This window comes from Scyliorhinus torazame, chromosome 8 (genome assembly GCF_047496885.1).
Source record: "Scyliorhinus torazame isolate Kashiwa2021f chromosome 8, sScyTor2.1, whole genome shotgun sequence".
In the NCBI taxonomy this organism is placed as follows: domain Eukaryota; kingdom Metazoa; phylum Chordata; class Chondrichthyes; order Carcharhiniformes; family Scyliorhinidae; genus Scyliorhinus; species Scyliorhinus torazame.
Genome location: NC_092714.1, coordinates 76,890,324 through 76,909,214, shown reverse-complemented (window position 1 = coordinate 76,909,214; position 18,891 = coordinate 76,890,324). Strand labels below are relative to the sequence as shown.

The 18,891-nt window shown below is 45.7% G+C and overlaps 1 protein-coding gene across 12 annotated transcripts in view; it reads right to left on the bottom strand.

The window, feature by feature from the left end:
- caska (calcium/calmodulin-dependent serine protein kinase a) overlaps window positions 1-18,891 on the bottom strand; it is a 783,320-nt gene that overhangs the window by 562,426 nt on the left and 202,003 nt on the right. For all 12 annotated transcript variants that reach the window (XM_072513849.1, XM_072513855.1, XM_072513858.1 and 9 more), the window contains exon 5: window positions 4,402-4,474. In XM_072513849.1, the coding sequence (XP_072369950.1) occupies window positions 4,402-4,474 (73 nt within the window). The remainder of the gene's footprint in view (window positions 1-4,401; window positions 4,475-18,891) is intronic.

The window sequence follows — 18,891 nt, the reverse complement described above, 5'->3', positions numbered from 1 at the left end:
TCCCTATGGGCTCGAATCGAGATCAGCTCCTCTCACCACTGCCTTCAGCGCCTCCCAGAGCACCGCAGCTGAGACTTCTCCTGTGTCATTGACCTGCAGGTAGTTTTGCATACATTTCCTCACCCTCTCACACACCGCCTCGTCCGCCAACAAACCGACCTCCAGCCTCCATTGAGGGCGCTGAAAACTTTCCTTGCAGACTTGCAGATCAACCCAGTGTGGGGCATGGTCCGAAACAGCGATCGCCGAATATTCTACGTCTGTCACCCCAGCCAGTAAATCCCTGCTCATGATGAAAAAAATCAATTCGGGAATACACTTTATGAACATGTGAATAGAATTAAATCTCCCTCCCCGCCGGCCGACTAGCCCTCCATGAATCAGCTCCCCCCCCATTTGCTCCATAAACCCCCTCAGTTCTTTTGCCATTGCCTGCATCTTATCCGTTTTTGAACATGGCCGGTCCAGGCCGGGGTCAAGGACTGTGTTAAAATCACCTCCCATCATCAGCCTGTGCGAGTCCAGGTCAGGTATCTTCCCCAGCAGTCTTTTAATAAAATCCACATTATCCCAGTTGGGGCATATACATTGACCAAAACTACCCTCATCCCCTCAAGCTTGCCACTCACCATGACAAATCTGCCTCCCCCATCCGAGATTGTGCTGCCCACCTCGAATGTCACCCGTTTGTTGACCAAAATCGCGACCACCCTAGTTTTAGTGTCCAGCCCCAAGTGGAACACCTTGGCTGATCCAGCCCTTCCTTAATCTGACCTGGTCAGCTACTTTCAGATTGGTCTCCTGAAGCATTATTACGTCCGCCTTCAGCGCCCTCAGATACGCGAACACATGTATCCTCTTTACCGGCCCATTTAACCCTCTAACGTTCCAGGTGATCAGTCTGGTTGAGGGGCACTGTGCCCCCCCCACTCCATGCCGATCAACCATATCCTTTCTTGGGGCCGCCCGAAGCCCGTGTCGCGCTTCCCCTGGTCCACCTCCTGGCAGCCCCCACCTCAGACCTCCTCCATGTTCCCGAACCCAAGTCCCTCCCTCGTCAGCAGATCAACTACCACCCTTCCCCACCCCCAGCAACAACACCCTGTAACCTAACCCCTGCCATAAACTAGCTATATACACCCCCCCCCCCCCCCCAACCTGGCTTCCGTAGACCAGCTCACCCAGCTAGCCTGGTGACTCTCGGCTCCGGCGCCAACAAGTCTCCCACCTATTGTTTCCTCTGACCCATCCCCCCCCCCCCCATCAACACCACTTCCCCAAACCAGCCATCCTCGAGCAATTGCTCTGAAAAGAAACAAAAAAACAAGAAACAAAGAAAACCCCGACGCTAGTGCAAATCGAATAAAACAAAGTAATAGGCATTTCCAACCACCCCAATCCGACCACAAAAAGCCCCCAGCACCAAATACCTTAACTACCCTCTTTTTCCAGCGAAAACTCAAATACAGGAGAGAAAAAAAATAACAGGAAATTAACACAGCACAAGGAAAACGTGTAAACATCGCTTAGTGTCTTTTTAACACAACTCCAAAAAGTCCTCAGTTCGGCACCTGCCCTTCTCTCTTGGCGAAGTCCATCGCATCCTCGGGTTCCTCAAAGTAATGGTGTCGTCCCTCGTGCATGACCCACAGGCGCGCCGGGTACAGCAGCCCAAACTTCACCAGCTTCTTAAACAGAATCTCTTTGACTTGCCTGTAGCCTGCCCTCCTTCTGGTCACCTCCACGTTCAGGACCTGGTAGATGCGCAAGACACTGTTATTCCAATGGCAGCTCCGCGTGCGCTTGGCCCACTGTAGCACCCGCTCCTTGTCCAGGAACCTGTGTAACCTGACCACCATCGCTCGCGGCTGCCTCGCCAGCGTTCTGTGCGCCCTGTCCACCTCCACCGGGCGAGGGAAGACACCATCCCCCAACAGCTTCTGGAACATGTCCGCCACATACGCTGCGGCATCCTCGCCCTCAGCCCCCTCCGGGAGACCAAAGATTCTCAAATTCTGCCGACGAGACCTATTTTCCAGGTCCTCCACCTTTTCCAGAAGCCTTTTTTGTTGATCCTTCAGCCTCTCCATCTCCACCACCGTTTGGTGATCCACCTGCTCCTCCTGCGCCTTTTCCAGCTTCTGGATCGTCCGATCCTGGGCATCTAGCCTATGCTCCAGGCACTCAATAGATTTCTGAATTGGGTCTAAACTGTCCCGTTTCAACGCGGTAAAGCCCTCTTGGATGACCTTCAGCAAATGCTCCGTCGTTGGCTGGGCTGTCTGCACCTGGGTCCGGACATCGGCCATATTGTCCTCAGCAGCAGCTTCTACACTGCCCTTGCTTGCCCACTTCGTCAGCTGTTTGCGATTCTTTCTGCTTCTTAATTCCATACACCTATGTCTGGAATCAATGCCTATGCCTTCAGATCCAGTGCTCAAAAGTACAAAAAAGTACAAAAGAAGTCGGGGAAAAAGGTCCAAAAGTCCAACCGGATCGAGAGCCACCAAATGTGCGACTTACTCCTCCATAGCCACCACCGGAAGTGAGGCGTGCAATAGTTAGCAAGGGCAGGAGGTCAAGGCTGGATTAATAAAAAAAAGAGGAAAAAGGAGTGGGAACGATTTACAACATCATCTATCATGGGGACCATGAGAGGAAAATGGTTTGCCGAGAGTTTAGTGGGGATAACGTTGAAAGTGGAAGAAGCAGATCTCAGACAAAATTAGAGCTTAGAGAAGTCATGGACGGAACAGATGGAAGAGAGGCTAGACAGAAATTTATTTAAGAAGTGGTCTGAGGGGAAGGTTTGGTTTTGTAGGTCGGCAAGAAAGTGCTGCTGATTTAATGTTTTATTTCTTGGTGATGAATAAGTTCATGAACTCCTTGCACTTCTGGGCAAGGATATATTAATCCATTTGGAAACAGAGGAATGCGAAAGTCATTCAATCCCTCAAACCTCTTTTGCAATTCAGTGAGATCATGGCTGATCTATATTTTTATGATGTGGAGATGCCGGCGTTGGACTGGGGTGAGCACAGTAAGAAGTCTTACAACACCAGGTTAAAGTCCAACAGGTTTGTGTCCAAAATTTCAGACTTTGCGCGACAATTGCCAGGTAGGAATGCTCCTTTCCAGTCGGGGAACACTTCAGCAGTCAAGAGCATGCAGCCTCTGATCTCCAAGCGTTCTCCAAGGCGGCCTTCAGGACACACGGCAACGCAGAATCGCGGAGCAGAAACTTATAGCCAAGTTCAGCACACATGAGTATGGCCTCAACAGGACCTTGGATTCATGTCGCATTCATTCACCACCCACCATCTGGCCTGGGCTTGCGCAATCCTACCAACTGTCCTGGCTTGAGACAATTCATATTTCTTTAACCTGTGATTATCCCTCTCTCCAGTTGCTCCGTTTGGACCTGTAAAGACTTAATTACCTGCAAAGATTCTCATTCGAAGTATCGTCTTGCATCTTTGACTTTGTCTATATATATTTCTGGAACCTACCTCTTCATTCACCTGAGGAAGGAGCAGTGCTCCGAAAGCTAGTGATTCGAAACAAACCTGTTGGACTTTAACCTGGTGTTGTAAGACTTCTTACTATATTTTTATGCCATTGGGCAGAACAACTGATTTGAAGTTCCAACTAATAATTGTCCAAGTTCCTCAAGCAATCTTGGACGAAATTGGTCTCTCAAGGATTGATTTCAGTCCAAGTGCAAACCACATAATACGAAATACATATGCACTGATCCAAAATTTCTTGATTTAATTCATAAAAGCCCATTGTCTGCACTGCAATATAGATGTACATAATGATAAAAAAACACTGGTATGCTTAGGTCACCCCCAATAGTATCTGTGCCAGTATTAAATCATCAATAAATCACATACAAGTTTAATCAGCTGCAATGGTGTTTCATGCAGCACTAGTAATGCGAGCTCAAAAGAAATTTGATACCTCTGCAACAAACCTTGCATGCAACACAAGAGAAATTAGCCTCTGTCCATAAAGACCATGGGTGGGATTTTCTGCTCCCCCAGCCCGGTGTTTCTCAGCAGTGTGCCATTCGCTGGTGGTGGGATTCTCTCTTCCCACCACTTGTCATGGAATTTCCCATTGAAACCACCCCATGCCATTTGAAAACCCACAGGCGGGGGTGCGCTGCCAGCATGAAAGGAGAATCTGACGAACAGAGAATTCCAGCCCATATATGTAGTGACCTATTTTTCTACTCAGATTAGTTAATATGCAATGTGCAGACATTTTAGATTTGGCTTGCAAAGTCTTATGCAAAATAGTTTCATTTTTGAGGTAACATTTATATTTGACCTTGAATGTGGTTCAGCTCATGTCTTTTTCTACAAAGAGAACAGCATCACCAGTCAATTAACTTACCTTCACATCGCGATGAATTATATTATTGTCATGACAATAGCGTAGTGCTTCTAGTATCTGTCGCATGTAGTGGCTACAAATACAAAAAAGGTTAGAATTATGCACATGTCCGGTTAGTAGTGAAAAACAGATCATATTAATAATTTAAACTTTGCATTTGTACCATAACACGGACATAATTCCACATCCTAGAAGACAGTTCGAGTGGTATTGCCAAAATGTTCTTCTCTTTATCAGAAAGTCTGACTTATGCTTGACACCTTTCTCTATCGCATGTCAAGATTATTTGAAGGGAATTTTAAGCATCCTGTTCAGTGGTACTATGTGTTATTGCTCCAATGTGCTGCACCACTGTTGTGAAACATGACTGCTGCATCATTAGGAACACTCTATAGCAGAAAACTGAAAAGTTTCTTTGCAAACCCACTTGAAGTGCTAATGTGTAAAAAAGATATTAAACAGTAGGAAGTTAATTAAGTATTTATAGCAGCACGGTAGCATAGTGGTTAGAACAGTTGCTTCACAGATCCAGGGTCCCAGGTTCGATTCCCGCTTGGGTCACTGTCTGTGAGATGTCTGCACATTCTCCTTGTATCTGCGTGGGTTTCCTCCGGGTGCTCCGGTTTCCTCCTACAAGAGCTGAAAGACATGCTGTTAGGTGAATTGGACATTCTGAATTCTCCCACAGTGTACCCGAACAGGCGCCAGAGTATGGCGACTAGGGGATTTTCACAGTAACTTCATTGCAGTGTTAATGTATGCCTACTTGTGAAAATAAAGATTCTTATTCTTATAAACAATCCAGTATTTACTTAAAATCAGATATTGTTGTGCAAGGGATGACAAATATTAGATTACCTTTTGTTCAACCCACACACAAACAGAATACACCCAACATCTGTGAAGAAACATCCAGGGACATTTTGGTCAAATAAAAGTAGTCGCTGCATAAGCAGTCCGTTTAAATTTTGTCCAGTGGGTTCAGCATTTTCAGAGAGTAACAAACATGCAATTTGCTAACCAGTTTACTAATATTTGGCTAATAATGGAACTACCTATTCTTCTCAAATTAGATGACAACACAGATGAAATTCCCTTCTAATTTTGTTCAAAAACGTGGGAAGCACTTCAGCATTGTGATCTTCCACTCACTTCCCCCAGATAGGAGAAGTTTCTTCAGCCAGAGAGTGGTGGGTCTGTGGAATTCATTGCCACAGAGGGCGGTGCAGGCCGGGACGTTGAGTGTCTTTAAGACAGAAGTTGATAAATTCTTGATTTCTCGAGGAATTAAGGGCTATGGAGAGAGAGCGGGTAAATGGAGTTGAAATCAGCCATGATTGAATGGTGGAGTGGACACGATGGGCCGAATGGCCTTACTTCCGCTCCTATGTCTTATGGTCTTTTGGAAATTCAGATTAGTCTTTTTCAAAAGATACACTTCAAGAAATGTCCAAAAAATAACGCAAGTCTTACACAAAGTGCATAATAAACAATCTTTTGCATTAAGACAAGGACTAGTGGAGTAAAGTGCTAAACATTTAAGATCATGATTGCCAAAGTTATATTAAATTGCCTAACATCAAAAATGAATTCCTGCAGAGTAACTTAGAAAACATCTTGGACACTGAATTGACAGCTTCTTCTCCATTTCCTCTCCCGAATCCTCTCAATAGGTGAGTGGTATGCAGAAAGAAAAGGCCCAGTAAAGTTTTTGAATTTTTCCTATTTAATAGTAGCTGAAAATATGATATCTTCATTGTAGCACAATAATCTAACCTAAAGGATTGAAACTTTGTGCTATGACTGGACAAAACGTCTTTCATTTGTTATTATAGTCTTCGAAACAGCTTTTGCAGCTATCCCCTTTAGTATACCAGAGAGACTGGAAGAGATAGGAACACAGGGCTAGTATCGAAGTAGATGGGCAGACTCTGTAAAGTGAGCTTTAATATCATCTACCATAATGACTTGGTTAAAAAGTCCCCCTTTTTATCAATCCTCTTTAACATAAAATTCTATACAAGCAGAAACAATAATTTAACCAGTCCTCATTTTGTTTATTAAGTTTACAAATAGACTTCTATAAATAATTAGGATAGTCTAATTATCAAAATGTTTTAACTTGCAACTGAAAATAAGAGTTTGATCACATTTTGAAACAGTTTATAATATAGCTGGTCACTGGATAAAATTGTGTAATGTGCCAAGAAACAGTTGCCTTTACAAATTGGCGGCTGATTCTGCCCCATGCCTTCCAAGGGAACAAAGTAATACTATAATAAATCTCACTTTAACTGACCAATTTATTAAATAGTAATAAAATAAGCAATTAATCGCAATACAACATATACTTTTACAATGGTTAATTTTTAATAGCACCTCATGCAACTAAAAGTAATGGTTCACTATTCTTGTATTATACTATCAATCATATGCAGAGCTTTTTTTCATTTTCCTACTAGTTATGGAAACTGATTCAAGTCTTGAGTATCCAGATGGATTCACTTTGAAGACTCCAGTAAACATGATTTGTTAAAAACTGGATGATAAATAAATCTGTGATTGGGACTTTGTGATATTAGAATATTGTTTTCCAAGCAATTCACACAGTAACATTTGTTTATCCACATGGTGGATGGGAAGCAGTGGCCTGGTGGTATTGTCACTGGATAGTAATCCAGAGACCCAGGGTAGTGCTCTGGGGACATGAGTTCGAATCCCACCAGGGCAGATGGTGGAATTTGAATTCAATTTTTTAAAAATTGGAATGACAACCACAAAACCTTTGGTTGATTGTTGTTAAAACTCATCTGGTTCATTTAAGTCCTTTAGGGAAGGCAATCTGTCATCCTTACCTGGTCTAGCCTACATGTGACTCCAGACCTACAGCAATGTGATTGATTCTTAAATACACTCAGGAACGGGCAACAAAAGTTGACCCGGCCAGTGATGCCCACATCCCATGAACGCCTAAAAAAAATATCCTTAAGAAATTGAAAATGTCACAAGGAATTTATTTGTTGAATGAGGCAAATGCAAAAAAAAAAAGCATTTTACTAAATACTAGTAGGTTGTGACCTACTAGTATTTCAGTCTTTAAAAGCTTTTTTCCTTTGCCTTTTGGAATCTAAAAAACAAATTAAACTGATTCCAACAAAAACTGTAAGAAACAAAAGTAACTGATCTGGAAATATGAATGATGCCTGAATGTATAAAGCAAGTTTGTAAGTCTTTCAATAAAATGCAGGCAACTTGCCAAAAGTAAAGTGCACACATAGGTGTTGTTGGGTCAAGAATAAGTAGGTTATCTAAAGGTAGGAGAACATTTGTGAACCAGAATATACACTAAAATATAATTAAAGACACTAAGAACTGAAAGCTAAAAAGTGAGGAATAAGGGGGTCTGTGAAAAAGCAAATTATAACAAAAACTTTGCCCAGATTTAATAGAAAGTAAGCTAACATTTACCAGGAATGTAAAATACTGAAGAAATAGAATGATCCATACTAAACAAGAGGTAGAATGGTCCAAGGCAAGTACATTCCATTAAAAAAAATTGCATTGAAAATTATGATTTCATAGATTAATGGGAAGGTTAGATCAAATTTTAAACTAAACGTATTTATCATTTAAAGGCGAGATAATAAAAAAGATTAGTAAAGTTGAAATGAAATGATAATTGCTTATTGTCACAAGTAGGCTTCAAATGAAGTTATTGTGAAAAGCCCCTAGTCGCCACATTCCAGCGCCTGTTCGGGGAGGCTGTTGAGGGTGAAAGAAAGAAAATAAGCAGAAAAAAAACAAACAAAAGATTTTTGGTATGTACATTAATAACAAGAACGCTTCGCCAAGAGATAAAAGAAACAAGTTTAGAGTGGGGACTGAAGTTATGGCAGGAATACTAAATAAATGCTCAGATTTCACAGAGGAGATGCATTTTAGAGTCATGGAATCATATGGGATGGAAGTGAAACCATTATTGAATGTTATTACTTGGCTGGGGGATACTCTAGCAGAATCATGCATAGCCAGGTTATTGTCTTGGCTGGACTCAGACTGGTTTTATGGGCTCCTGGAATCTATAATTCAGGTTGAAATTACTATGCATGCAGAGAAATTAGAATTAGTTAGGGTCAATCAACACAGATAAGAAAAGAAAGATTGTGTTTGGCCAACCTTTTAATATTCTGAGGAAAGAAAGAACCTGGAAAAATTAAGGGAATGCAGTATATATGGATTTTCAAAAAGCATTTGGTGACATATAGAATAAACGTGCAGCAAAAATTATACTAGGTATTGGAGAAATGTGGTTACAAGTACAGAGCTGGAAAAAGGCCAGCAAACAATTAGAGGGGTAAGGAGAAGTTTGGTGAGTGGTGTGTGGTGAATGGTATTTCACTGTGGACAACTCCCATTACTTTGTCCATCTACATAAATATAAAAAAACAGTTGAAGGGCAAGATTCTCTGGCCCTCCATGGTGTGTTGTTTAGTGGCGGGTGGCAATCTGCCATTGGCTGGTGGCGGGATTTTCTGGTCCTACCGATGTCAATGGGATTTCTCTTTGAATCCACCCCATGCCGTCAGGAAACCCCTGGCGGGGGTGCACCGTCGCCAGGACCGGAAGATCCTACTGCTGTGCTGTAAACAGCCGGAACAACATGCCCAAAGTAATTTCATCAAAGCTATTAATGAGAAGATTGAAATAAGGACAGATGAGATGGAAAGAAAAATGCTAGCATTTCTATAGCACCTCGCAGATACGGCTTTACAGGCAATTGCTAACTTTTTTTTGGAAGGCAAACAATGAAGCTAATTTGGGAATAGCGAGGTTTAACAAACAGCAAGCAAAATGATTGGTTACTTAGCCTGTTTTGGTGATGTTGATTCAGGGGTTAACCATGACACCATGGAAAATTATATCTACTATTTACTTAAAGTCACTTTTTGCGTGAAAATCATTTGGCTTATTGAGTAGTTTGAACAAATGAGCACAGGAATTGTTCTTTCTGCTCAATTTTAATACAAGGTTAGAGATAATTAAAATTAAGAGTCACGTCCACCTAAACAGACATGCAGGCAGAGCATTTATTTAATATTTCAGTCAAAATATAGAGACTGCGATTTTGTGCCCACATCAGCAGTCTGCAGAATCGGCAACATGGGCGGAAAATCTGAGAGAATCGGGAAACCCCCCCCCCATTGTGGGGCGAGAACCTAATTTTGATGGTTTTGCATGCATTTTAATAAAATTAGTCAGCTCCTCTTCCGCATGAAACTTCCCCCCCCCCCCCCATCTTCCGCATGAAACTCCTCCTCCCCCCCCCCCCCCCCCCCCCCCCCCCCCCGCACCATCTCACTGAATATTCAAACCTGGGTTTACAACAGCTTTTGAAAAACAAGATTCAGTGGAGATGTTCTCCGGGGGCGCAAAGTCAAGTATAGCCCCCGGGGGAGACAAACATGCCTGGACAATGCCCTGGTATTGTCCCCGGCACAGGTTGGTACTTCCAATCTGGCAGTACCGACAAGGGCTCTCTGGACAGTCCCTTGGGAGGGGTTCCCCTTATGAGAGGAGAGTGCCCAAGAGACTGCCCGGGGGGGGGGGGGGGGGTCATAGCTTCTGCTGTGGTGGGGTGGGGGGGGGGGGGGGGGGGGCAGTGCCTCTGATGCTTGTGAGGGGGGCCCTAACATTTACATCAGTGGGGGTGGAGCCATTCAGTTTGTGTGCTGGAGAGCTTCATGCCAGTTCTCAGTATGAGCCTAACAATTTGAAAAAATATGGGAAAATTCCACCCAGAATATTTTGCAACATTGCAATTCCTTTTTCTAAAAGGATATTTTATTCCAAACATATTCAACATAATAACAGACATAACATCCAACAAAGTATACAGTTCGTACATTGTTTCCCCCCCACCCCCCTGCCAACAAACAGCTCCTCAAATATAGCCATGACCAGCTACCACCATACCTCAAAACCCTAAAAGCAAATTCGATTTTCTACAACTTGAGAAACTCATACAAGTCTTCCAACAATGCCATAACAACCTCTGGTGGCGTGGCAATCAGAGAGGCGAGGGCCACGGCATTGGACCCCTTCCACCCAACAGTTCCGACACACCAAAGATCGCCACTATCTGGTCCGGTTTCATCTCAACCCCTATAATCCTCGCTAGGTTCCCAAACATTGCCTCCCAAGAGCTCTCCAACTAAGATTATATGGGCATGGTACACCAGCCACCTCCCACACCTCTTGCACCTGTCCTCTATCTCCGAAAAAAAAAACACTCATCCGGGCCCGAGCCAGGTTATGTAGCCACGTAAAATGGCTGCGTTCCGATTAATCTGGCCAAAACCCAGTTTAAAATGGCTAACCCGAAAGACTGCTGGGAAAAGCAGCTAAGAAGACACAAGCAGGCAGCTGCAGACAGTATTGCATATTCGGCCCTGGGAAGTTAGCCCAGATCGATACTCAGGGCTATCAACAGCCCATCAACCCAGGTATTTGCAGTTGCATTCAGGACTGTTTGCAGCCCATCTATTCAGACATCCACAGTTAAATCGGCTATCCCCGGGAACAATTGCAACATATTAGCAATTGAATACTGGGCCAGACCTGTCGGCGCCTGCAGTGGCCAAAACAAAGACAGGTGAGTGACCACCCCCCGATCGAGGAATCGCCTCACCATTGGACACATCGACCCCAGAGATTGGGGACAGATCCAATCACTTGGGACTCAGGGTCAAGGGCCGCCCCGGGAGGCGGGAAGTCCCTGGGCCCTATAAAAGTGAGGGTCCAAGTTCAGATCTCTCTCTCTCTCCTCTTCGCCTGCTCGAGACCTTTGCAAGAACAGCAACCGGCAACAGTAAGTTTGAATCCAGCGATCGCTATCCGGTAGAGACACCTAGCCACCGACCTGTAGCAGCCTTTTGAATCCCGCGGGCCAGATCTGATTGGCCAAGCCATTCGTTTCCCTGATCTGGTGGGCTCTTCCTAAGTTAAGTATTGGCCAGTAGTGATAGGTTTATTATATAGATAGTAGTATTAGTGTATTAATATTGCTTGTTGTATATAATAAATGACCGTTGTTTTAATCCTTACTAAGTGGTGTGCTGTATTATTAATCATAACCTGAACTTGAACCACGTGGCGGTATCATAAAGATACCTGGCGACTCATGAGCAAAGGTGACGTAATCAGAGCAAATAGACTAAGGTTAAAAAGAGCAACAGTGGACCATGTGCACCACCTTAAATTGTATGAGGCTCATCCTTGCGCAGGAGGCGGTGGAGTTCACTTGACGCATTACTTTGCATTAAAGCCACCACCCTATCTTACTCCCCAACCAGTCCTCCCACCTACGCATGATCCAGTTCGCCAAGGCCGTACCCTGCTCTCCCAATCACCCAGACATGATCTCCAATCCTACCATTACACCGCCCCCCCCCCCGCCCCCCCCCAATCTAGCATTAACAATTTTTCCAAAAACATAATACTCCAGTACCTGAGGGAAGAAAAGCAGCTCCTTGCGCCCAGAATCCCACATTGCCAATATTGGAACTCACTCCCTCATGGTAGCTCAAACCTCGCCTGTAGCTCCTCTAACCCAACAAACTTCCCCTGACCCGCACTAACCACTCCTTCCCCACCACCCTAAGTGGCAGAGCCTCCAAATTCGCCTCCTGCCCCAAAGCATTCACTGGAAATACCTCGCTTTTCCCCAACATTCAATTTATAGCCCGAAAAGGCCCCAAATCTCTACACCAAGCCCATGATTTTGCTCACGCTTTCTTTTTTTTATTTAAAAAAAGGACTATATTTTATTCCAAACATACACAATATCAACAAAATACACAGTCCGACAAAGCACAGTTAACAGTTTGTAAATTTTTTCCCCTTTTTAATCCTCGCGCGATGAACAGCTCCTCAAATAAAGTTATGAACAGCTTCCACCGCACTTGAAGCCCTCTTCTGCCCCCCGCCCCCCCACCCCGATCAAACTTAATCTTCTCCAGCCAGAAAAAGTCACACAAATTCCCCAGCCAGGCCGCCACCCCCAGTGGCATATCCGACCTCCAATTCAGAAGGATCATCCGCCAGACAATCAGAGAGGCAAAAGCCACAACATCTGCCCCCTTCCCCTCCCACAGCCCTGGCTCCTCAGAAACCCCAAAGATTGCCACCGGCCTGACCTCAGCCCCACTATCTTGGATAATGTCCCAAACACAGTCTGCCAAAAATACTCCAACTTCTCGCAGCCCCTAAACATGTGAGCATGATTCGCGAGCCCCCACCCACAATTCTCACAACCATCTGTTACCCCCTGGAAGAATCCACTCACCCTTGCCTAAGTCATGTGCACCATGTTGAACTGAATTAAGCTCATCCTCACACAGGAGGAAGTTGAGTTCCCCCGCCGCATCGCTTCACTCCAGAGTCTCCATCCTATGTCCCTCCGCAACTCTTCCTCCCATAGTACGCTTTATCCTCACCACCTGTGCCTTGCCCTGCTCTCCCAACGACCCATATATGTCCCCAATCCTACCCTCCCCCCAATTCATCAGGAAGCAGCAGTTGCTCTAATAACGTGTACTCCGGTAGCTGGGGAAGGTCGGCCACTCCTTTCACGCTAAGTCCCTCATCTGCATTTACCTAAAGCGCTTCCCCTCGGGAGAGATTTGAGCTACCATCGCTCATCCAGCCCCGCAAACCTCCGCTCCAAGAATATACTCCTAACCCGCTTTAGCCCCACATTCCTCCACTTCCCATATATCCCATCATTATCCTATCCCCCGGATTAAACCTATGGCTCCCACACAGTGGCGTCAACACCGACATTTTATCCAACTTAAAATGCCTCCTGAACTGGTTCCATATCCTGATAGTCGACTGCTCTCCAGAAGTCCCCATATACTTCCCTGGGGCTAGTCACCAGGATCCTCAAACTAGAACCTCTGCAAAACTCCTCCTCCAACCTAATCCACTCTGCCCCCTTCCCCCAACACCTCAGCTTCTCCACATTCGCAGCCCAGTAATAGTGCATCAGGTTCACAAGTGCTGAATCCCCTTCCTGCCTTTGTAGCAAAGCCCTCTTCACCCTCTGGACCTTCCCCACCCATATGAACTCCAAAATCAGTGCTTCCACCCTTCAGAAGAAGGCCGTAGGGAGAAAGATCGGGAGGGTCTGCAAGGCAAACAGGAACCTTCGCAGCACATTGATCTGTACCACATGTACTTCTTTGGACTGTGGGAGGAAACTGAAGCACCCGGAGGAAATCCACGCAGACACGGGGAGAAAGTGCAATCTCCACTTAGACAGCCACCCGAGGCCGGAATGGAACCAGAGTTCCTAGAGCTGTGAGGCAGCAATTCTAACCACTGTTCCACCATGCCGCCCGTGGAACTGCACCTATTGTAACAACTGGAGGGGATACCCTCTTGCACTTTGTTGGCAGTTTAAGGGATTTGGCAGTCAGGTGGTGAGCTACTCACTGCCTGCTGAACATTCAACTTCTCACTCGCTCCAGAAGCCGTGGCATTTGTATGCCGGTTCAGTTTCTGGTCAATGGCAACCCCATTATGTTGATAGTAACAAACTTAATGGTAGTAATGCTACCTTTATTGTTTCCAGTCTTGGCTAGCTTAGATGCTCGAGTCTATATGACTCTGTGGACCCTAAAAGTAATTTGTATTTCCTTAAAGGGTTACTAATCTGGTGCTTTTCTGGTGCCCGTCTCTTGGCGGTTATTCCAAATATTCCAATGCTTCTTCTGGGTTTTTGGTAAAGGAACAATAATAGTTACAGTTCAGAAAGCATACATATTTGCATGCCCACTCAGTAAAATGCCTTCTACAATGCATTTATATAGTTATTTTATCGAAGCTACACCTCAAGAGATATAATCAGATAAAAGTAGTCACTGAGCTGAAATGGGGAGATCTTAAGAACAGCAGCCAAAAGTTTAATCAGTTAGCTGTATTTTTAGAAGGGTGTTAAGAAACAGATCAAGGACTTCTGGTGGCGGCCATGCAGTAGACGGCCATGGACTTAGTGGCTCCCACATGGATTTCTTTCTTTTTATTTTTTAAATATATAAAGTCCCGAACGGACTTCTGAATTCAGTCCCAAAGTCAGAGTTGCATAGCAGTAGTGCCGGCAGATTTTGAGCGGTCCGGCATGCATTCAACGGAAAGCAACGGAGGAAAACAAAATGGCAGCAGACAGACCGCGAGGCTCTGGAGAGAGTGGTGGAAGGCGCGATGGCGGCGGGCCCACAGCCTGTACTCCCGGCCCAATGGTCTACGGCCCAATTAGTCGACTTCTTAACGACACAATTTCAGAAACAGAGGATGGAAACCTCTGAAGACCTAGTAAGGGCTATTGACCTGATAAAAGCAGCAGTGGAGAGGTTTGAGCAGCGGTTGGAGTCCCCGGATGCTTTGCTCCAAAATATGGAGGAATGTGTCGCCGAACACGAGGACCGGTTGGCTGTGATGGAAGCAGAACTTTCCCTAATTGCTGGCAGCTTTAAAAAGATACGGGATACAGTGGACGAGCTGGGAACCGAGAGCAGCGGCTGAATGTCCGGATAGCGGGTCCCCCAGAGGGGCTGGAAGGTTTGCAACTTTCGAAATATGTGGCACAGATGCTGCGGAAGCTGGTAGTGGAGGAGGTTTTTCATCATCCCTCAGAGGTGGATTGCACATACAGGGCGCTGAGAAGGAAACCGAAGGCAGATGAACAACCAAGGGTGATGTTGGTGCGTCTGCATAGATTCCTGGACAAGGAAAAAATCCTGAGATGGGCCAGGCAGGCAAGGAAGTGTGTGGGAGGGGAGCATCATCAGGATATACCCCAATTGAGGTGCGGAACTGGTTAAACGCCATGCCGGTTTTAATAAAGTCAATGCAGTTCTCCACAAGGAAGGGGTGAGATTTGGTATGCTGCATCCAGCTCTCTCGATCACCTTTCGTAAAAAGGAATGGACATTCCGGAGGAGGCGGATAAGATTCTTCGAGACCAAGGGATTGGGAACTTGTAAATATATTAAACTGCTAAAATGTTCATGTTCTGAGTTGTTGGGGACTGTATTATTAGTTGATTGCTGTGTATTCTAATACTATTACTAAGTTCCTCTGTCAATCGCTCTCCTCTCGGTTACCTTCTTTGTTCTTGAGGCGGGACTGGTGCTCACGAGCTGGGGGGGGAGGGGGGGGGGTTATCTGCTTACTCGCGTACTTTACTTTTTATTTGTCTGCAATCAGGTATAGGTGTTTTGGCAGGTTCAGGGTAGTTGTGGGCTTCGTGCGGGGGCCATTATGCTGGTGTGAAAACCAGTACGCGGAAGAGATGTGGGGGACAAAATGGGGCGAGGAGGGTGGAGTTTTGTATATTTCTTTCTTTTGATTTAACTTGAAGGTGAGATTTAGGAGGGGTGCATGGGACAGCTGACGGTCTGAGTTTTATTAAGGTGCTGCGAACTGGGATTCGATGGCAGTGGAAGCCTGGAGGTGGCCTCATAAGGTATAGCTCGAGGACCTGGGGGGTTTGGCTCAAACAAAAGTATGGCTGAGTGTGTGTGTGTGTGTGGGTGGGTGGGGGGGGTGACATGGGGACCATGTCAGGTGCCTCGTCACTTGATTGGTAACTTGGAATGTTCAAGGCCCGAATGGTAGGACGTCGGCGTGGCTGGGGATCTGTTGAAATTCATGCAGCTCATGGGGGGTGTACATCCGTGGCACTTTGGGAGGCCCAAGTCGAGGGAGTTTTGCTTTTTTCAAATGTTCACAGATGTTATTCCCGAATAGATTTCTTTGTTTTGGACAAGTCGCTGATTCCTAGAGTGGCAGGGCAGAGTACTCGGCGATCATGGTATCTGACCACACTCCTCACTGGGTAGACCTGCGGACAGAGAAACAGTCCACTTCTAGACCCCAGTGGAGTGTGGGCAGCATTGTAGCGCAGTGTTTAGCACTGTTGCTTCACAGCACCAGGGTCCCAGGTTCGACTCCCGGCTTGGGTCACTGTCTGTGCGGAGTCTGCACGTTCTCTCAGTGTCTGCGTGGGTTTCCTCCGTGTGCTCCAGTTTCCACACAGAAGTCCTGAAAGACATGCTTGTTAGGTAGTAAAGATGGGGACCATGTCAGGGATCCTCTGATCAGGTTGGAGAGAGCTAAGGTTTTTCTGGTGGAAAGCTGGATATGATTGCAGCCATATCGTGAAACAGGTGTACTTTCTCAAATAAGTTTTAAGACTGCACTTTCTCCCAGTAGTAGAAATCTATTTATTCTTCAAAGGAGCTTGAACAATACCAGCAACAGACTGAATCCAGATCTTCTAATTGATGAACCTGAATGTAGTCATTTATAAAATAGCTAAGCAGTACATCTCTGTGCATTAAGCATTGACTTTCTTGAACTGTATCCGACCGAGTAACACAATCTTCATATTCTTAGAATAGTGCAAAAGGATACAACTGAAAAATAAAAAGGGCCTTCTTGGTGTTTCCAGGAACTCTAATTTTGTAAATTATATCTGACGTAGAACATAGGAGGCAAATTGATAAACCCAGGAAAACTTCTAGATATGGATAACTCCCAAGAGATTAAGATGAAATTATGACCTCAACCTTCAGCAAAGGACATCCAAGGACATAAGGAAGATTAGGCCATTCAGCCCTTTAAGTCCGCTCTGCTATTCAGTGAAATCATGGCTGATCTTCTACCTCAACACCATTTTCGTGCACTACCCTCATATCCTTTGATAGATTTCTACATATCATTAACATTGATCTCAGTCTTGAACATACAACAACTGAATCTCCACAGCTCTCTCGGGAAGAGAGTTCCAAAGATTCATGACCCTCTGATTGAAGAAACTCCTCATCTCAGCCCGCGTACCCTGGTCCTAGATCCCCCAGCCTAGCGAAATATCCTTCCTGCATCTACCCTATCAAGCTCTTAAGAATTTTGTATGTTTGTATGAGATAACCTCCTACTCTTCTAAACTCCAGAGAATAAAGGCCCAATCTAATAATCTTTTATTACAGGACAATTCCTTCATCCGCAGGAATTAATTCAGTGAACCTTTCTGTACTCCCTCTGTGGCAGTTATATTTTTATTTCAATCAGCAGACCAAAACTACACACAATACTTCAAGTGTGGTCTCGCTAAAGTTTTATATAATTGCAAATCCAAAGTCATACTGTTTAATTACTACACAGGGCACGATTCTCAGGCCGTGCTGGGTTCTCACTTGAGCGCAACAGGGCCGGAGAATGCCGGGAGAGGCCTCTAGTGAGCCTCCCTACAGGCTCCGCGCCTCCTGGGATTCTCCGAAGTCATTACAAATGGGCGGGACCGAATGACACTCGCAGAAGTAGGTTGGAAACCTACTTACGACCTCCCTGCGCGGGATCCAGAGGCCTCATGCGATTCCTTGGCTTCCCCAGTGAGGCTGCAGCCGTGCGCCGATCAGTGCAGGTCCACACAAATGTAGATCAGGCTGAACAGCACCCGGGGGAGTCTCCCAGGCCACTAGAGACTCCTGGGTGGTCAGGGTAAATGCAGGGTGGCTCCCTGACCCTCCCCCTGGAATAATAATAATTTATTTTTTATTTTTAATAAATGTTTTTATTTTTTTAATTTAGAGTACCCAATTCATTTTTTCCAATTAAGGGGCAATTTGGCGTGGCCAATCTACCTAGCTTGCACATTTTTGGGTTGTGGGGGCGAATCCCACGCAAACGCTAGGAGAAAGTGCAAACTCCACACGGACAGTGACCCAGAGCCGGGATTGAACCTGGGACCTCGGCGCAGTGAGGCCGCAGTGCTAACCCACTGCGCCACCGTGCTGCTCTCTGGAATAATAATAACCTTTTATTGTCACAAGTATGACGTTACTGTGAAAAGCCCCTGTGATATGTGGGCACCTTGACACTGCCCAGCTGACACTGCCACCCTGGCACTGCCAAGCCATCAGGAGCACTATCTGAGTGCCGGGTTGACAGTGCAAGGGTGCCTGAGTGCCATTGCCACGGGTCAGGGGGCAAGGGGGCGCCATGCCATGAAATGAGGGTGGAGGGAGTTTGAAGGGTGGGGAGTGCAGGGCAGGTAAGGAGGGGCCTCCGGGAGGTTTGTTGCGTGATGGGGTGGGGATCCTAGAAGGAAGGGGTTACTACTGCAAGGGGGCTTGGGGATGCCTGAAGAGGGGGGACCCGCAGGGACCCCATAGCGGGATCTCCTCACTTGGGGGGTGTGGGGTAGTCTCCATGTGTGTGGGGATGACATTGCCCATGGATGGGCAGTGTGGGGGTCCTACAAGCTCACAGAATTCGGGGCACCCTTTCAAAATGATGGCCTGAACTCGGAATTCAGCTTCTCAGCCCAAAAAAAAATTCGAAGAGTGGCCTAAACTGGTGAGAAACTACCCAGGGCCCCAAAAAGTGACTAAGTGTCATTAAATAGCGGTGAGGAATCCGCCGGTA